Raw genomic sequence first — 15557 nt, 5'->3', positions numbered from 1 at the left:
TTCTGGTAGGGCTCAGTGAACTGTATGGGTGCCAGGGATAGAATCATGGTCAGTCGCATGCAAAGCAAGTACCCTACTAGAGAGATAGTAGAGGGGGGACGGTGTTGCCTTTCATGTGCCCAACCAGGAACCTAACCCTACAATATATAGGCCCCCCAGCCCTGCCAGAAGTGATCCCTGAACACAGAACCAGGAGTCAGCCCTGAGCACAGCCAGTGTGGCCTCAAAACAATACATTTTTGGGTAAATGAAAAGCAGAAATTTCACATTTAAAAGTTTATCACTGAATTTTAAAAGGATTCTAAAATTTTATATGTCAGTACAAAGAAATTGTTTATATCAACCCTATATAAACTGATCTAATAAATAATAAATTGAAATTACAAGGTTATAATTTTCTCTGAGGCAGAACCAGATTAAATATCTTAAATTAGAGATAAGCTCCCAAATGGAAAGTTGCAGGTATGTGGTTTAACAAAAGTTTTATGAAGTAACTCTGCATCTGTATTATAGTATCTACTCTTAAAAATAGCATTAAAATCTTTTATTTCATGATTATATCTGATTATATAAACTTATTGGGGAAATATTTTGATCGTTAAGTACTGTACTAAAGGGCTTAACTTCATCCTTAAATGCGAGGATTTGACACAAGTCATAAGTAAACATCCAACTTATCCAATCAACAACAAACTTTTCACACAGCAAAGACAGCAGAGAGAATGTGATTATAGAATTCTCAATATGTTTTTTACTTAAAAACTATAGAACGAGCATCTTTCACAGTAGTTGGTGTGCAAACACATCAGATTTGGTAAGTGATTTCTTCATGAAGACAGTTAATCAGCCATAAAGAACTTTAAATGTGTAAGACAATTGTTAAAGGAGAGACTTGATATTTCATACATAAGATATAACAGTTATAGAAAACACATTTCAAGAAAAACTCAAAAGACATTCTAACCACAAAGCTTCTAAAGGAAATTTGAGATAGTGGAAATATGTGGCAAGTGGAAAGGAGTCTTTGTCCCTCCTTAATAGATGTAATTTTCTAGAAAATAAACTTCTTTCGATCTGGGGACTTAACTGTATTCTCCATGCCTCTGTGTTTCATTGCTTGTGGTACATAGGTAATAGGATAGATTTTTAATGATATTGTGACTGTTTACATTCAGTCTCAAAAAAGTCTATTATTTTGCTCATGCCATTTGAAAATTAATTTCACATGACCTAAATGCAACTTTAAAAAAATTGTAATATTTCAGAAGTAGAAAAATTATCTGTTGAAAATGAACTGGAATTGAAAAGCTTCTAAATTTTAATAAATACCCAGAATTGATTGAAGTGCATATGAGTACTGTTATGATATATATTAAGTGTGAAACATTCTATTACATTATTATTTAAATAAAATAGTAGCCCTCCCACCCCCAATTTGTGTCTGTAGCATTTTCAGGATTTCTTACTCTCATATTTCAGCTTATTCAGACTGCAGTTATATCTTTTCATATGCATTTATAAGTCTATGTATATGTATCTTAATTAAAATTGGGACTAAAATTCAGTAATGTTGTACCTGGCACTTTTCCAATTAATTCATCAATGAGTTCTAAGAGTTATTAGTACCCAAGAATGATTTCACTTTTGGAAACTTTAGAAGTCAATTTCTTCAGAAACCGTAAATCCTATTTTATCAAGAATGAATGATTTCAAACATGAAGGTTTTCATGGATTTGTAAAAATTCAGAAATAAGGAACTTAAATAAGTTCTGTCTGTATTAGATAAATTTGCCTCCTCACTATTAGTACAAAAATTCAGTATTATTTTACATTGTCTTGAGATACAGCAAAAAAAAAGAGATACATACTATAAGTATAGCATAAAACATTCTTTTCATAAGTCTTCTCATTTGTGTTATTAGCACAGAACGAAGTAGTTGACCCTTTGTTCCATAAGACTGGCAGATTTGGGTAACACCTGTGTCTGTGCCGCATGTCTTATTAAGTACTATATTAAATCCGGGCTGCTCTGAAGAGAATTTGTACCAGCATATTGAACGCAATGTGTCCAGTCTGTTATTCCATTCCCACAGTTCTGTCAGTACTGCTGTGTGTTTGCTTTTTTTTCCATATGATGACCATTCTTAGAAACAGTCTCATTTTAGAAAATAGACTTCCGGGAGGGTAATTGGATTGGGAAATGCAACTTTTCAAGTCATCCAGGCATCCACGAAGCACCCAGGTGCTGCAAAACAGGTCTTTCATTCTGCACTGGCAGCGTAGTGACAATCACTCTGAAACCATGATGTCCTTGAGCTGACTCCCAGTGACACAACACATGCCTCTTTGTTCAGACTTCCAACCAGGTGGAGAGCAGTGAGGATGATGAAGGCGGCCCCTGTTGTAGATACCTGTGCAGTAAAATACTTTATTTCACACAGGCTAGTCAACAAGTACCAGGAGGTATTTAGTGCAGTGGTTCTCAAATTGTTTGGTGCTTCAGAATCACTTTGAGGGCTTGTTAAAGGATTCTTGGTTTCACCCCAGAGTTTCTTTCTGGCTTAGTAGATGTAAAATCGGGTACAAATCTGCATGGGTAATAAGATCCCAGGTGACACTGATGATTCCAGAAGCACACTTTGAGAATCACTGATTTAGAGCCACGGAATTTTGACTTTCGTGTCTTTCTTTTGAACATACAATAGTTAACTCTCAATCTGTCTCTTGTTTCAATGATAAGGAACTACTTATTTTAAAATCTAAAGAACGTTAAGTCTTACTTTGAGCTGTTAACCAGCTATTAAGGCATATCAATAATATAATTTGAAATTATCTCAAACTATTTAAAGCGCTAATTTCCTCATAATCTGAAAAACCCATCTTTTTCATGCAGAGTAAATAAGAAAAAAGTTCTTAAATGCACAGAGATACTTTACTTTCATCAATATCAGTCTGATATGGAGCAAGATAATTTAATGAACTTCATGTAAGAGCAGTTTTTTTGCTTGAAGTAGTAAAATGCTCGAGGAAAATTTCTGATTTGAAGATTTTGAAACAACCTGTAGATAATTTGATTTATGTTACTGCTTTCCAAAATAAGTTATTTGGGAAAAGGAAAATAAATACTATTCTTAAATTCTTCATTAAATATTGTTCTTCATATCTTCATTTCAGAAAAAAAATACTGACATGAGAAAAGCAACTTTCCATAAGCATTTTACTTTATTACTTAGTTTGGGGGCCACACTCAGCAGTGTCCAGGGCCGAGTCCTGGGCCTGTGCTCAGGGATCAATTCCTCCTGGCAGCACCCAATAGGGTGCAGGGAATTGAACTCAGGCAGCTGCTCCGCAAGTACCCTACCTGCTGTAGTGTCCCTTTTTAGTTTTAAAGTGAATATAGGAATTAGTAGAATTTTGCGAAGCAACAAGTCAGAAATGTTGAGTGATTTGAACTCCAGGTTTGATGTATGTGTAAAGAAAACTAGCCTTTATCGGTGCCTCATTGAGTTGGCAGCTTCCATTCGAAACACCTGGCACCCAAAGTGTCATTGTAATGAACAGAAATAAAAGTATTTCACCCTTACTGCTAATTTCCTGGTGGAGAACCCTGCCACTGGTGGTCTTACTGCTCTGCTGAACCATCTCCCGCCTGGCGTGACTGGCTGCCACTCAAAGCGTCCCTCACACCTGCTACATCAGACCAGCTGGGAGGCGGGATGCCCACTGCCCACCACTGTGAATGTTTTCAGGGATTTAAGACGGGACTGTGAGATTTAAATAAACACAGGTATTTCTCATCAAATATCAATGGCATTAGCCTGCCCAATATGGGACTTATAGGTGATTCAATATTCCATTACTACATATATATGTGTGTGTATGTATATATATGTATTATATATATATATATAATTCTTAGTTAATCCAGGAAGGATGATTACATTTTTGATAGAAGAATATAATGCTGAGATATCATCTTATTCTTAAAATGTAAAGTATTTATTTCTTATCAATAGAAATTATTGTGTAGTTTTATTTATTCCATTTTTTATTTGTTTTTTTAAAACTTTATATAGTGGTGGTCTTTGTATGGCAGTGGTCTGAAATTCTAGTAATGGCAAGATTAAAAGCCTGAGAAAATTGCCTTTGTGAGTGATACAATTATTGGGAGGTTTAATAGCTTATATTTTTACATAATTTTGAAAGGTAGCTTTTGATTGATCTGATATAATAGGTTATTCTGTATATACAATCTCTAAAATATCACATTATGATGACAAACTTCTGAATTTTAAAACTATAAACTGAAGTTAATTAGTTACTGCTGCTTAGTTTTTGTAACTAAAAGAAAATTTAATACAGTAACTTTTGCTAAGTTTTAACAGTTAATCTGAATGTAAAGGAGTAAGATAACATTTGGAATTGGACATATTCAAACATTTAATTGATAGAAATTAATAGACATAAAGCCATGAAATAGCCTGAAATAAATACGGCTGGAGCTTAAATTTCTATCATGTTGAAATCAAAAGTTGAGAAATTATTTTAAGCTGACTTAAAAAAACAATTTCCAAGGAGCAATAGGTTTTTAAAAATACCAAATCAGCAGAGTATTTTTAGCTTCAGACCATTGGATAATAAAATGTCGGAGTGCTGAGATTGCAAAGCAAACTAAAGAGTATTTTGCTCGGGCTTCCTCGTCATATGAGTAAATATTCTACCAGCTCTGCAGGGGTCCTGCTCCGTTAGCGGCCGGGAGTGTGCTTATGCTGGTGAGCACGACCTGCTCTGAGAGCTTGGAGATGTTGTCCAAGTTGCTGATCTGGGTGGTGAGAGATTTCCGACTCTCAGTGCTGGTCCTGCCCCTGCTGAGTCGGTCCTCTTGGCGATGGTGACCTCCCAGGCAACAACAGGAAAATGCGGCTTTAAATTCCTCTCGAAATTTTCCTGGCACACCGGAGATCATGAAAAAGAGAAAAGAATTAAATGTCAACAGGTTTCAACAAATCACCAATAGGATGCACACACTTCAGTAGGTCCGTGGAGCCAAACTATGAGATGCCACATTTTGGGGAAATCAGGGAAAGGTAATGACGTCATTGGAAGGTTGATGGGCTCTTGAAACCATGAGGCTATTTTCATTAAGCCAGATCACTTTGTGTGTGTAAAGCTAGAGGTTTATTTCATTCCTTTTAATATAGCCCTTAGTGGTGAACATGGGTTAAATTGTACTCGATAGACATAATAAAAATGCTTATCAGTGAAACACCCAGAGATATTTATCAATTTAAGAGAATAATGGAAACTGTATTGGATCTAGGCAAAACTACAGGGAAATCATTCCTGTCCTCTAACAAAAAGAAAAGGAAGGAAGGAAGGAAGGAAGGAGGGAGGGAGGGAGGGAGGGAGGGAGGGAGGGAGGGAGGGAGGAAGGAAGGAAGGAAGGAAGGAAGGAAGGAAGGAAGGAAGGAAGGAGAAAAAACATTATGGTACGCTTAAAAAACTGTTCTACTGAAAATCAACTCAAAATAACATCTAGAAAAATGCTGTAAATATAGAGAAATGTTTAAATTTTCATAACATGTTTAACAATAACAAGAATTATTTGAAGGATAAACAACTTTAGGTACTATGATGTGTCTTTAAAAGTTCCTGACGTGGAATTGGAGAAATAAAAATGAAATAAGCACCTTTTTCAGGGTAAGTGACAGCACTCGGAGTTGCTATGTGTCCTTTCATCCACCCCACGTGGGTTTTTAGTGATTTAATGAGAAAATTACTCTTCGAGATGCAAAGATGCAAGCACAGGAACAAAGCTATAAACTAGTCCCAGTTCTTAGCAGGCACCGGCCCCCTCACTCTCCTAGGGCTGGAGACAGACGCTCAGACGTCACCCAGGCACCAGAGGGCGGATGCTCTGCCTCAAGCCGCTGCCCGGGCCCCCTGCTTTGCTCTCCCTCTTCAGAAGCATGAGGTTTGACGACGAAGCTTCTCCTCCTATGGTTCTCCCTGTAACCCCTCACAGGCTTCACCTGCTTAGAGAAGTGGGTGCTGTGTCACTGTACAGCGTGACCCACTGGGTGGCAGTTCCTGCTCCCTACTTTGCAGTCCTCACCTGCTCACAGCCTGTTCTCCCTTGGGACACAGCACGTGAGCAGTTCTATGTGTTGCCTCAGACTTACAGCAGTTTGATTTTGGGAGACTGAACTTGGGTGTGGAGAAAGAAGACGAGAAAAGGGGCAAATTCACAATAAGATAGAGGGCCTCTACTCTGATTAAAGAAAATTATTTCAAAAGTATCTTCCTGGTTGGTTGTTTCTCTCTCTCTCTCTCTCTCTCTCTCTCTCTCTCTCTCTCGCTCTCTCTCTTAAATAACCGAATAGAAACTGGAAATCCAGAGACGTAGGTGAAAAATAATTTTATAAAATAAATTACATAATTTACTAAGTAAACAATGAATTGCTTTAACTCCTATATGAATTATCATTTATTTACAGTCAGAAATGAGAAAGTAGATAATGCATAGAGAGACTAAGACAAATGTGAAGATGTAGCTAATTAAAAAATAATTCTGACAATTAGGTAAAATTTTTATAAATAATTAAGTGATTTTATATTTATGTTGTAGCTCTATAAGTAAGCCATTAAAGAGGTGATTGTGTGTATATATTTAGTTTATGTGCTATTTAGGACAAATATAATTTTTTTGTAGTCAGAAGAAATCTTGAGATAAACCTAAGAAGAAATCTTGAGACAAATCTAAGAAGCATTACCCATAAGAGAAAATTAATTTTTTAAAAAACCAAAAATATCGACCTTAAAGTGGAAAACTTCCAATTAAATCACACCAAGTCTACAAAATGTTGACAGAGGAAATAATAGATTTAATCTATTTAGTTTTAGGATAAAAAGTATTTTACATTTTTGTAAATAATATTTAATATACCATCTACAAAATTGTGTCATTCAGTTTTCATTTTTCTCTTTTTCAATATTTTGTCTAAACTATGAAGTAAAAAGATTATTTAATTTTCTTTATTAGATAACCTGTTTCCTTTCATAAAGGAACAAAATCAAGACAAATCATCCCTGGGGGGAAACATTTCATGCAGTTCCGGAGTGTATGAAGCCTTCTGGCTAAAGATCTCTCTCCCTTGGTTGGAACTGTGGTTAAGCAGAGAAGACAGAATTTCAGACTCACCACTGAGAAAATTATAAATAATTGGGTTCGCAGCACTATTGGCATACACAAGCCAGTGTGAAAATGTAAACCAGGCATATACCGTCTCTCTGTCTTCCGTATGAGCAAACATTCCAAATACCCTGTAGGAAAACAAATGATAATGGGAGATTGGTGTGATTTGAGAAATTATCTTTTAAATAATCAAAGGGTTAACCAAGCTCTTGATTGTGCTCTGCAGCAGATAGTGTTCACTTAATGAGTTTAGGATAAATTGGTGTCTGTATGGAATCTTTATGGGCTGGAGCGATAGCACAGAGGTAGGGCGTTTGCCTTGCGCACTGCTGGCCCAGCCGAGCCGGGTTCGATTCCTCCACCCCTCTCCGAGAGCCCAGCAAGCTATCGAGAGTATCTCGCCCGCACGGCAAAGCCTGGCAAGCTACCCGTGACGTATTCGATATGCCAAACACAGTAACAAGTCTCACGATGGAGACATTACTGGGCCTGCTTAAGCAAATTGATGAACAATGGGAGGACCATGACAGTGACATGGAATCTTTATGGCATAATGAGTAAATATTAAATCAAAGACCAAATCAGGTCAGACTAGAAGGACGATCTCTCTAGTAAACAGCAAACACTTGCTGAAAGAATATAGAAGTGGAAAATTTATCTATTTCCTCCTTTAGATTTATTTCAAATTATTGAGAAATGATTAATAGTGTATATCATTTTAAAAGCGCTTCTAAAATGCAATTTGTAACTATTTCTTCCTGCTTTTGTTTGTGTACTGATCAAAGTGTTTTATTTCTTCAACTCTAGGCATCCCGGCATCATTGAATTCACCATCTGAGATTCCTAAATACCCAGAGAAGAACTCATGTTTAGTAGTAAAATTATCAATAACTATGTGGTAATTTTTTTAATACTCTAAACTCTTTTAGGCATTTAATTATTATACCCTTAACAGCCATCTGAAGATTTGTTTCCATACTTTGAAAACGAATCTATCTAATTCCATTCACAAGGGAGTGATTGGGACATTCAGTTCATGGGCCTGTCTAAGACTGCAGAAGTCATGTGCTCCGGTGATGACGTGATGGACACTTAGCCTCTTCTAGGATGCCTGCAAAGGCCCTTCTCGCTGCATGGCGCTGCCGAACATGATGTGATAAATATCAAAATGGCCCTTGGCCGAAAGCCTTTTCCCAACCCCTGCAATGATAGCATGTAACTTATTACAACTCATTAAGTTTATGGACTGAAGATTTATCAAGCATATCCTGCCACTTAATCAAGATTATATAATCTGTGCCCATGATAAATATGCATTTACATAATCAAGTAATGTTCCATTACCATAGCTGGAACACTAGAGTGTGAGAGACTATGGAATAAAACAACATAAAATGATGGAATGATTTGTTATGACCTCCTAGTAGAATATATATTTGAATGTGGCCTGGCCAACCTGAGTTCGATTCCTCCACCCCTCTCAGAGAGCCCGGCAAGCTACCAAGAGTATTTCGCCCGCACGGCAAAGCCTGGCAAGCTACCCGTGACGTATTCAATATGCCAAACACAGTAACAACAAGTCTCAAGGTCAGTGTTGTATTTATATATATATATGTGAAATCTTAGACAAGTTAGAATTGTTTTTTAAAAAAAGTATCAAGTAAAAAACTTAAGGATTTGACAAAGAAAAAAGATGTAAGTACATCTGTAGACAAAAAAGAGACAAGCGTTTAAAGAAAATGTGTGCAGTAAAGAGAAAAAATACTTTAAAAATGTTTATTTTTTTGTGGAAAAAAGAGTTTTCAAAAAACTAAAACACTTTTATGCTTAAAATGGACTTTAGAAAATTTTTGCTCTCCTTTGAAAGGAAGGTATATTAGAATCGAGAAATACTACCTGTAAGTAAGTACTTGGGAATAGGTAAAGACAGGGTACAAGTAGTTATTTGTAGGAATTCAAGTGAGGCACCCAGAGATCAGATCAGCAAATACTATTTTTCAAATTTAAACTGCCTAATTTTTTTTAAAAAGTATTTCATAAAAGGGAGAAAACCCATCCATTGTCATGAAAAGCATACTCATGTTCCTAAGATTCTTTTTCTTTTCTCTTTGAGGGAGGGGTAAGTTTCTTAAAAGCTAAAACCACTATCTAGCAAAAGATGTAAGTACAGTTGTATGAATTTTTGTGAGAAATAAGAATGAGACTGACCCCCTAAATACCATATAATGTTATTGAATTATAACAACACTGTAGTGAGTCAACAAATAGAGAAGTTCCAAAGAGCAGGGGAATTAAGACAGGGTGGGCTCCGAGCTTCCTCCTGTCAGCCAGTGCACATCAGGGACCCGAGCTCCCAAGAACTCTCGGGCCTATAAGGATGTATCTGTAAGCAAATAGTGTTACCAGCCAAAAGCTTCTTTTCTTTTCCTTCCCTCCATTGAGAAAGTCAGGAAGCAACCAAAAGCAAGGGCCAGAATGAATGAAAACTCCCTGGAGGTGCTATGCCACCTCTCACCTGTGTACGTGTGAGTCCAGCCAGAGCTGTGCCTCTCTGGAGTCCCAGAAGGAGGAATGTGCTTTTGCCTCTGAGTCAGGGAAAAGCTCAGAGCACAGCCCTAATTTACATCCCCAACCTTCCTCATAAACAGTTAGCATTGCCCTGGGGCCAGTCTGCAGCAGCAGTCATCCTTCCTGATAAGGACCACTGGGCCTTGGGTTCCTCTTGCCCACTACATGGGCTGCTTCTGCTGGTCAGATGTTTTCACGGAATAGCGTGTCTGCAGCATAACAAGTAACATGCTTTCTCTCCAGGAGAAACTGTATGCTGGTTTTTATTAATATTGCCGAGTTTGATTCAGTGACTTCAGGAAATGGATTTTCGTTCTTTCTGTTTAAGCATTCAAAACACAGTTCCTTCCATGACTCGGTGTGTGTATGTGTTCACAAATGTACTTTTAAGTATGATTAGAATGAAAGCTCACAAAACATTCTTATCTCACTTTATCCTTTAGAAAGAATTCGGCCGTGATTCCCCGTGTCTTTAAAGACAGAGTTTTGAACCGGTTCAGATCAAACACCAATTCTGGGCAGTAAATTGAGTGTTGGTTTTCTTTTTTCTCTTTTTGCATTAGAACCTTTTTTCTGCATCCAAGACTCAGCAATTAGCTTGAAGAGGTCAGGGAACATCTGTTTTATGTCTGTCATTCAACAGAGAATTTGCAAGGACAGGAGCATTGAGCTCTGAGCAGTCTTTGAACAAGGCTAATCGCCTTACCTATTGGTGAAAACAACGCATTAAGTTTCTCTGCCGGAAAAACCATCAAGCCAGAGAGTTCTGATTTCTCTGGAGCTTAAAGACAGGTTTTGAATTGAGAGCTAGGAAGGAGAGGGTAGGGGGAGGGGATGTTACCTTTTTAGCACATTGAGAATGCTAATTGGCAGATAGCAGATTGCAAACACCAAAAGCACCACCATGAGCATCCGAGCTGTTTTCCGTCTGGCTCGGATCTGCTTTATTTCAGCGGCCACGGCGCTAATCCTGGACTTGGTCTGCTGTCCTGGCCCTCTGAGCTGGGAAACCGGCTGCAGGGGCTTCCATTTCCTCTGAACCACAGACGATGTCCCGGGGATCTGCAAAGAGCAGCCACTTTAATGCCATTTGATGCAGAAAAGCTCCGTTCTGGAGAATGCTACTAAGGCACAGGAAGGACAACAGGGTCCCTAATGACCTGGCAGGTTTTCGATGTAAAAAGAAAAATGATTCTTGATATGCGTTTTACTAAACGAACAAAATCAATCTAAAAAGGTAAAATGCTAGAAGACTCTAAATATATGACGTCTAAGGAAAGGCAAAATCAGGAAGACAGTACAGAGATCAGTTGATGCCAAGTGCAGAGGGATGAGGTGGAGCGTGGATGATAGGTTCTTGTATACTTTATTTGATGACTGTCAAATCCACAAGGGTAGTCTAAAAGTGAATTAAAAAGAGAAAGTATGAACTTTAGGTGATTTCTGTTCCTTCTTCAATTTTGAAAAAACAAATGTGCCACCGATCATGGGAAAACTGTCCTAAGAGGCAGAGAAGGAACTATTTAGGAAGTTTACTTGATTTTTATTATGAAAATTAACTTCTCTAAGAAATTTTATGTTACTTGGACTCTTAATTTTAAATGAAGAGTCCATTAAATTAAGTCCATTAAAATGAAAGGACTCTTAATTTTAAAAAGAGATACATAAAGACTCAGAAATAAGAGTAAAATATAATAACTGTATTATCTTAGTAAGAATTTTTAGTCAATGCATACACCTAAGCTTAGGAAAATCTCAGGTAATTAGGGAAGACGCAAAATGGATTTTTTTCTTCATGCATCAATACTGCCACCTTCCGCCCAATGGAGAGACAGCAATGAGCTACACAGTGCTTTCTAAACCTCTGTCTCTCTGTCTCTCTGTCTCTGTCTCTCTCTCTTTCTCTCTCTTTCTTTCTCTCAAGAGAACCTTTCAATGACAAAAATAAAATATGTATATAGACTATTCTTTCTTGTTTATGATTTGTTATGAAACAGCTTGAAACCTATATTGTGATCTGTTTTGAACGTACAGAATACATGATAACCTTTTAGTACCAGAAAGGTTACTGTAAAACACAGGGGGGCCAGACACAGAGAAAGAGAAAGAGAGAGAGAGGGAGGGGGGGGATTTAAAAAGCCCTGTGTAGTTTAGTCTGAGGGAGGGGAAAGTGGTGGGAGGGAAACTGTGGACATTGGTAGTGGGGAATTGTGCACTGGTGAAGGACAGATGTTGGAACATTGTATGAGTGAAACCAGATCACGAACAACTTTGTATCTGCGTATCTCATGGCGATTCAATAAAAAAGGGGGAAAATAAAGTGCACAGAAAAAGAGAGAGCACCTTGCGGTCTTACATTAACATTTCAAGTAGCTGGAAATTCTAACAACAGTTACACAACCAGTACTTTTCCATCTCTTTTCCAAGTTATTTGATAATAGCAGAAAGTCCCTCCAAGAATAATATTTTCTTAATTAGACGCTCATGAAGATTGATAGGGTTTAGCGAGCAAAATAATAAAATTCAGCATGTAATTTTTTTGAAGTGGAAAATGTGCCAGCAAGCATGCCATCAGGCGTCTTTGTTCTATTAAGATTATTCATCTCCTGCTTCTCTCTGCGCTGCATGCCAGGACACCCCGCTGCGCCCCGCGTCTCCCTGAACGGACACTGGCCGGATTCTACTGCCTTACACACCACAAGAATTGAGACTGCTAGAGAACTTTTCGTTTGAGAACAAGATTTGACTTTGATGCCCATACATACGAATTAATGCAATGCTCCTTTTGACTAACTATTCTCTGTTGAAATAAGCAAATGAAGTTCATGAAAATCTACTCATATGTGGGAAAATATTTGATGCATTATTGCTCTTCTATGGCCAAAGGGACACATCTTCAGTTTTGCTTGCTCGTTTTGGGGTCACACCTGACAATACTCAGAGGTTACTTCTGACTTGGCAATTATTACTCCTGCAAAATGCATGAAGGACCAAATGGGATGCCGGGGGACGAACCTGGGTCGGCCACGTGCAAGACAAACTTCCTACCCACTGTACTAAGACTCTGGCCCCAAAGAGCCAAATTTTTGTACGGAAAACTGGTCCCACCAGTTTTCGTATCCAATGATGAGAAACTTTACTCCTCTGGGTTTCTTTTCGAAATAGTCATTTTCCAAGTAATTGAGAAGCCACAATAAATGTTGGAAAGGTCTAGAAGACCTCCATGAGGAGTCGCCCTGTAAATGTCTGCTAAACGGCCTTGAACTGTTTTCTAAATGATCTCTGAGGGATCATTTAAACTTGAGCAATTCTGTTATTGACTGGTCCCCTGAAGGAATCAATATTCTGCATCTGATGACTTGTGCAACTATCAGAAACCATTAGAGTTCCCATCAAATAAATAGACCACCATTGGGAGCATGATTAAGGTGCCTGCGATCAAAAAAACAATAACAAACAAACAAAAACCCCTGGTGAATCTATCCCCTTTAAAATGATGATATATATTTGGAAAATACCTAATCTTGCACACAAAGAGACACAAACGTCTCCATTGCTATTTTTCCTTTGTCTAAAGAAGGACAGTTTAAGATTTATAAAAATCACTCATCATAACTGATCACCAGGTACTTGCATAATCATATGTTATTCACTCACATGTAATTAAATATATATATTCACTGTGATCTGGGTGGATCTGATCCTCCAAATTCCAGTAGGCGGGGGTCACACCCACCACCTGGCCCCCTGGCGCCATGTAATCCCATCAGCGGCCAAGACTCAGAGACTATAAAATCCAGCTCCCGGAACCTGACATCTTATCAGGACATCTTTTTATGACATCTTATTATCTCATTCCTACTTTGGACAAACTTGCAGGCTATCGAATGTAGCCTGCCCACACGGCAGAGTCTGGCAAACTCCCCGTGGCGTACCCAATATGCCAAATACCAGTAACAATGATGGGTCTCATTCTCCTAAAGAGCCTTGAATATAATCTCAGGGCTAGGATGAAAGAGACGTTATTGGGGCCTGCTCTAGGCAATCGACGAATTCACTGTGAATTCTGTTTTAGAGATAATGAATAAGACATGGCTAACACTGAATTTAAAATCTAGGTTATAGCTTTAAAATATGAAAGGTCAGTATTTCAGACCTGAACAGAAGCATTTTTGCATTGTTTTGCTTTTGTTGTTGATTTTGGACCAACCTGACATGCCTCAGACATACTCCAAATTGCTTATTACACCGAAATAAAACAATGGTAGCGATTAAGAAGAAAGACTGGTGGGGACTGGAGATCCAGGGCCCGAGGAACGTCCCAGGTGTCTGCCCCAGGTTCCACCCTGGCACCTCGCGTGCTGCTCCTCTCGGCCTGACCCTGGAGTGAGGAACTGGGAATAAGCCCCAGGACCACCAGGCACGGGCCCAAACAAACAGACAGCATTTTGAGGAACAGAAAGGACTCTTTATGAAGTAACTCTATCATTTCCATCCTTATTATTGAGATATGAATGATCTAATTTCTCAAAATCTTCACCAACTATTATTTTGTCTGTTTTTTTAGATTTTTAGGCCATTCTATTGGGTGTCAAGAAATTGCTCATTTTGGTTTTAATTTTTGTTTCTCTAATAACTAACAAGCATCTCTTTATGAATTTATTAGACATTTGTATATCTTTATTTGAGAAATGCTTATTCATGGATTTTTGGGCCAATTTTTAATTATATTTTATTATTGGATCACAAGATTTTTTAATTTTTAAATTCCTTGGAAGGGAGCAGGTTGAGCCGCATTCTGCTGTCCTCAGGATCCCATCCTGGCTCAGGGGGGTCACATTCCCTGATCCCCAGAAGAGGTGTTTGGTTTCCTTATTTTTTAATTTACATATTTAGATGAGAGTTCTTTGGGGTGGGAAGAAAGTCCTGCTATTACTCAGTCAGCAGTTTGTTTGTTGTGGACTCAGGCCCAAACAATGCTAGGTACCACTGAGGTCACACTTGGCTGGAACCAACTCAGGGTACCATTGGAAATAAAACTCAGGTTAGTACACACGCAAGGTCTGGGCACCCGTGCGCCAGCTTGCTCACCATCTCTAATGATGCTTTTTCAATATGCAACTGCAAAGATTTTCTCCCATTTGCAGTGAAAAATATATTTTCCCATTTGAAAGTGAAAAGTTGCCTTCTCACTTTCTTCATGTACACTCTGAAGTAAAAGGTTTTGATTGTGGTAACATCCAATTTATTCTTCAATCTTGTGATTTCTGATTATAGTTTATAAATTTTAATAAACTATTGCCTAAACCAAGGTTGTAATAATATGTGATAAGGTAATAAGGTCACATAGTGAATGTGTTTTCCTCTAAAATATTTTTATATTATTAGTTTTTATATTCTTGTATATGATTAAAATCATATTTTAATCACTACTCCCACTACCCAGCCGTCGCCACACTCCAGGACGCTTTCCGGACCCGCGCGGCCGCAAAGCGGCCGTACAACACATCATAAGACATTAAATACCTATCTTCCGGAATTGTCATACCATATTTGATAGGGTTCAAATATGATAACACCTACAAGGGTGATTAGAGGTCGCCCCAAAAGCCTCTATCCCTCTCGGAAAGACTGGCAAGCTACCGAGAGTATTCCGCCCGCACGGAAGAGCCTGGCAAGCTATCCGTTGTGTATTCGATATGCCAAAACCAGTAACTACAACTGGTCTCATTCACCTGACCCTGAAGGCTTCACCGACATGGCAGCACTGAGAAGGATGAGAAAGGAGAGGCCG

General features: G+C 38.2%; 1 protein-coding gene across 1 annotated transcript in view; it reads right to left on the bottom strand.

The window, feature by feature from the left end:
* Window positions 1-1787: 1787 nt before the first annotated feature.
* The window catches only part of HCRTR2 (hypocretin receptor 2), a 144965-nt gene continuing 131195 nt past the window's right edge, over window positions 1788-15557 (bottom strand). Inside the window, exons 5-8 of the mRNA XM_056116798.1 lie at window positions 10605-10825; window positions 7202-7323; window positions 4722-4947; window positions 1788-2411 (exon numbers count right to left, since the gene is read on the bottom strand). Of these exons, the coding sequence (XP_055972773.1) occupies window positions 2351-2411; window positions 4722-4947; window positions 7202-7323; window positions 10605-10825 (630 nt within the window). The 3' untranslated portion in view covers window positions 1788-2350. The remainder of the gene's footprint in view (window positions 2412-4721; window positions 4948-7201; window positions 7324-10604; window positions 10826-15557) is intronic.

Source organism: Sorex fumeus, unplaced genomic scaffold, assembly GCF_029834395.1.
Source record: "Sorex fumeus unplaced genomic scaffold, SorFum_2.1 ptg000033l, whole genome shotgun sequence".
Classification (NCBI taxonomy): domain Eukaryota; kingdom Metazoa; phylum Chordata; class Mammalia; order Eulipotyphla; family Soricidae; genus Sorex; species Sorex fumeus.
The sequence above is the reverse complement of the archived record's forward strand: the minus strand, read 5'-3'. Positions and strand labels throughout refer to the sequence as shown.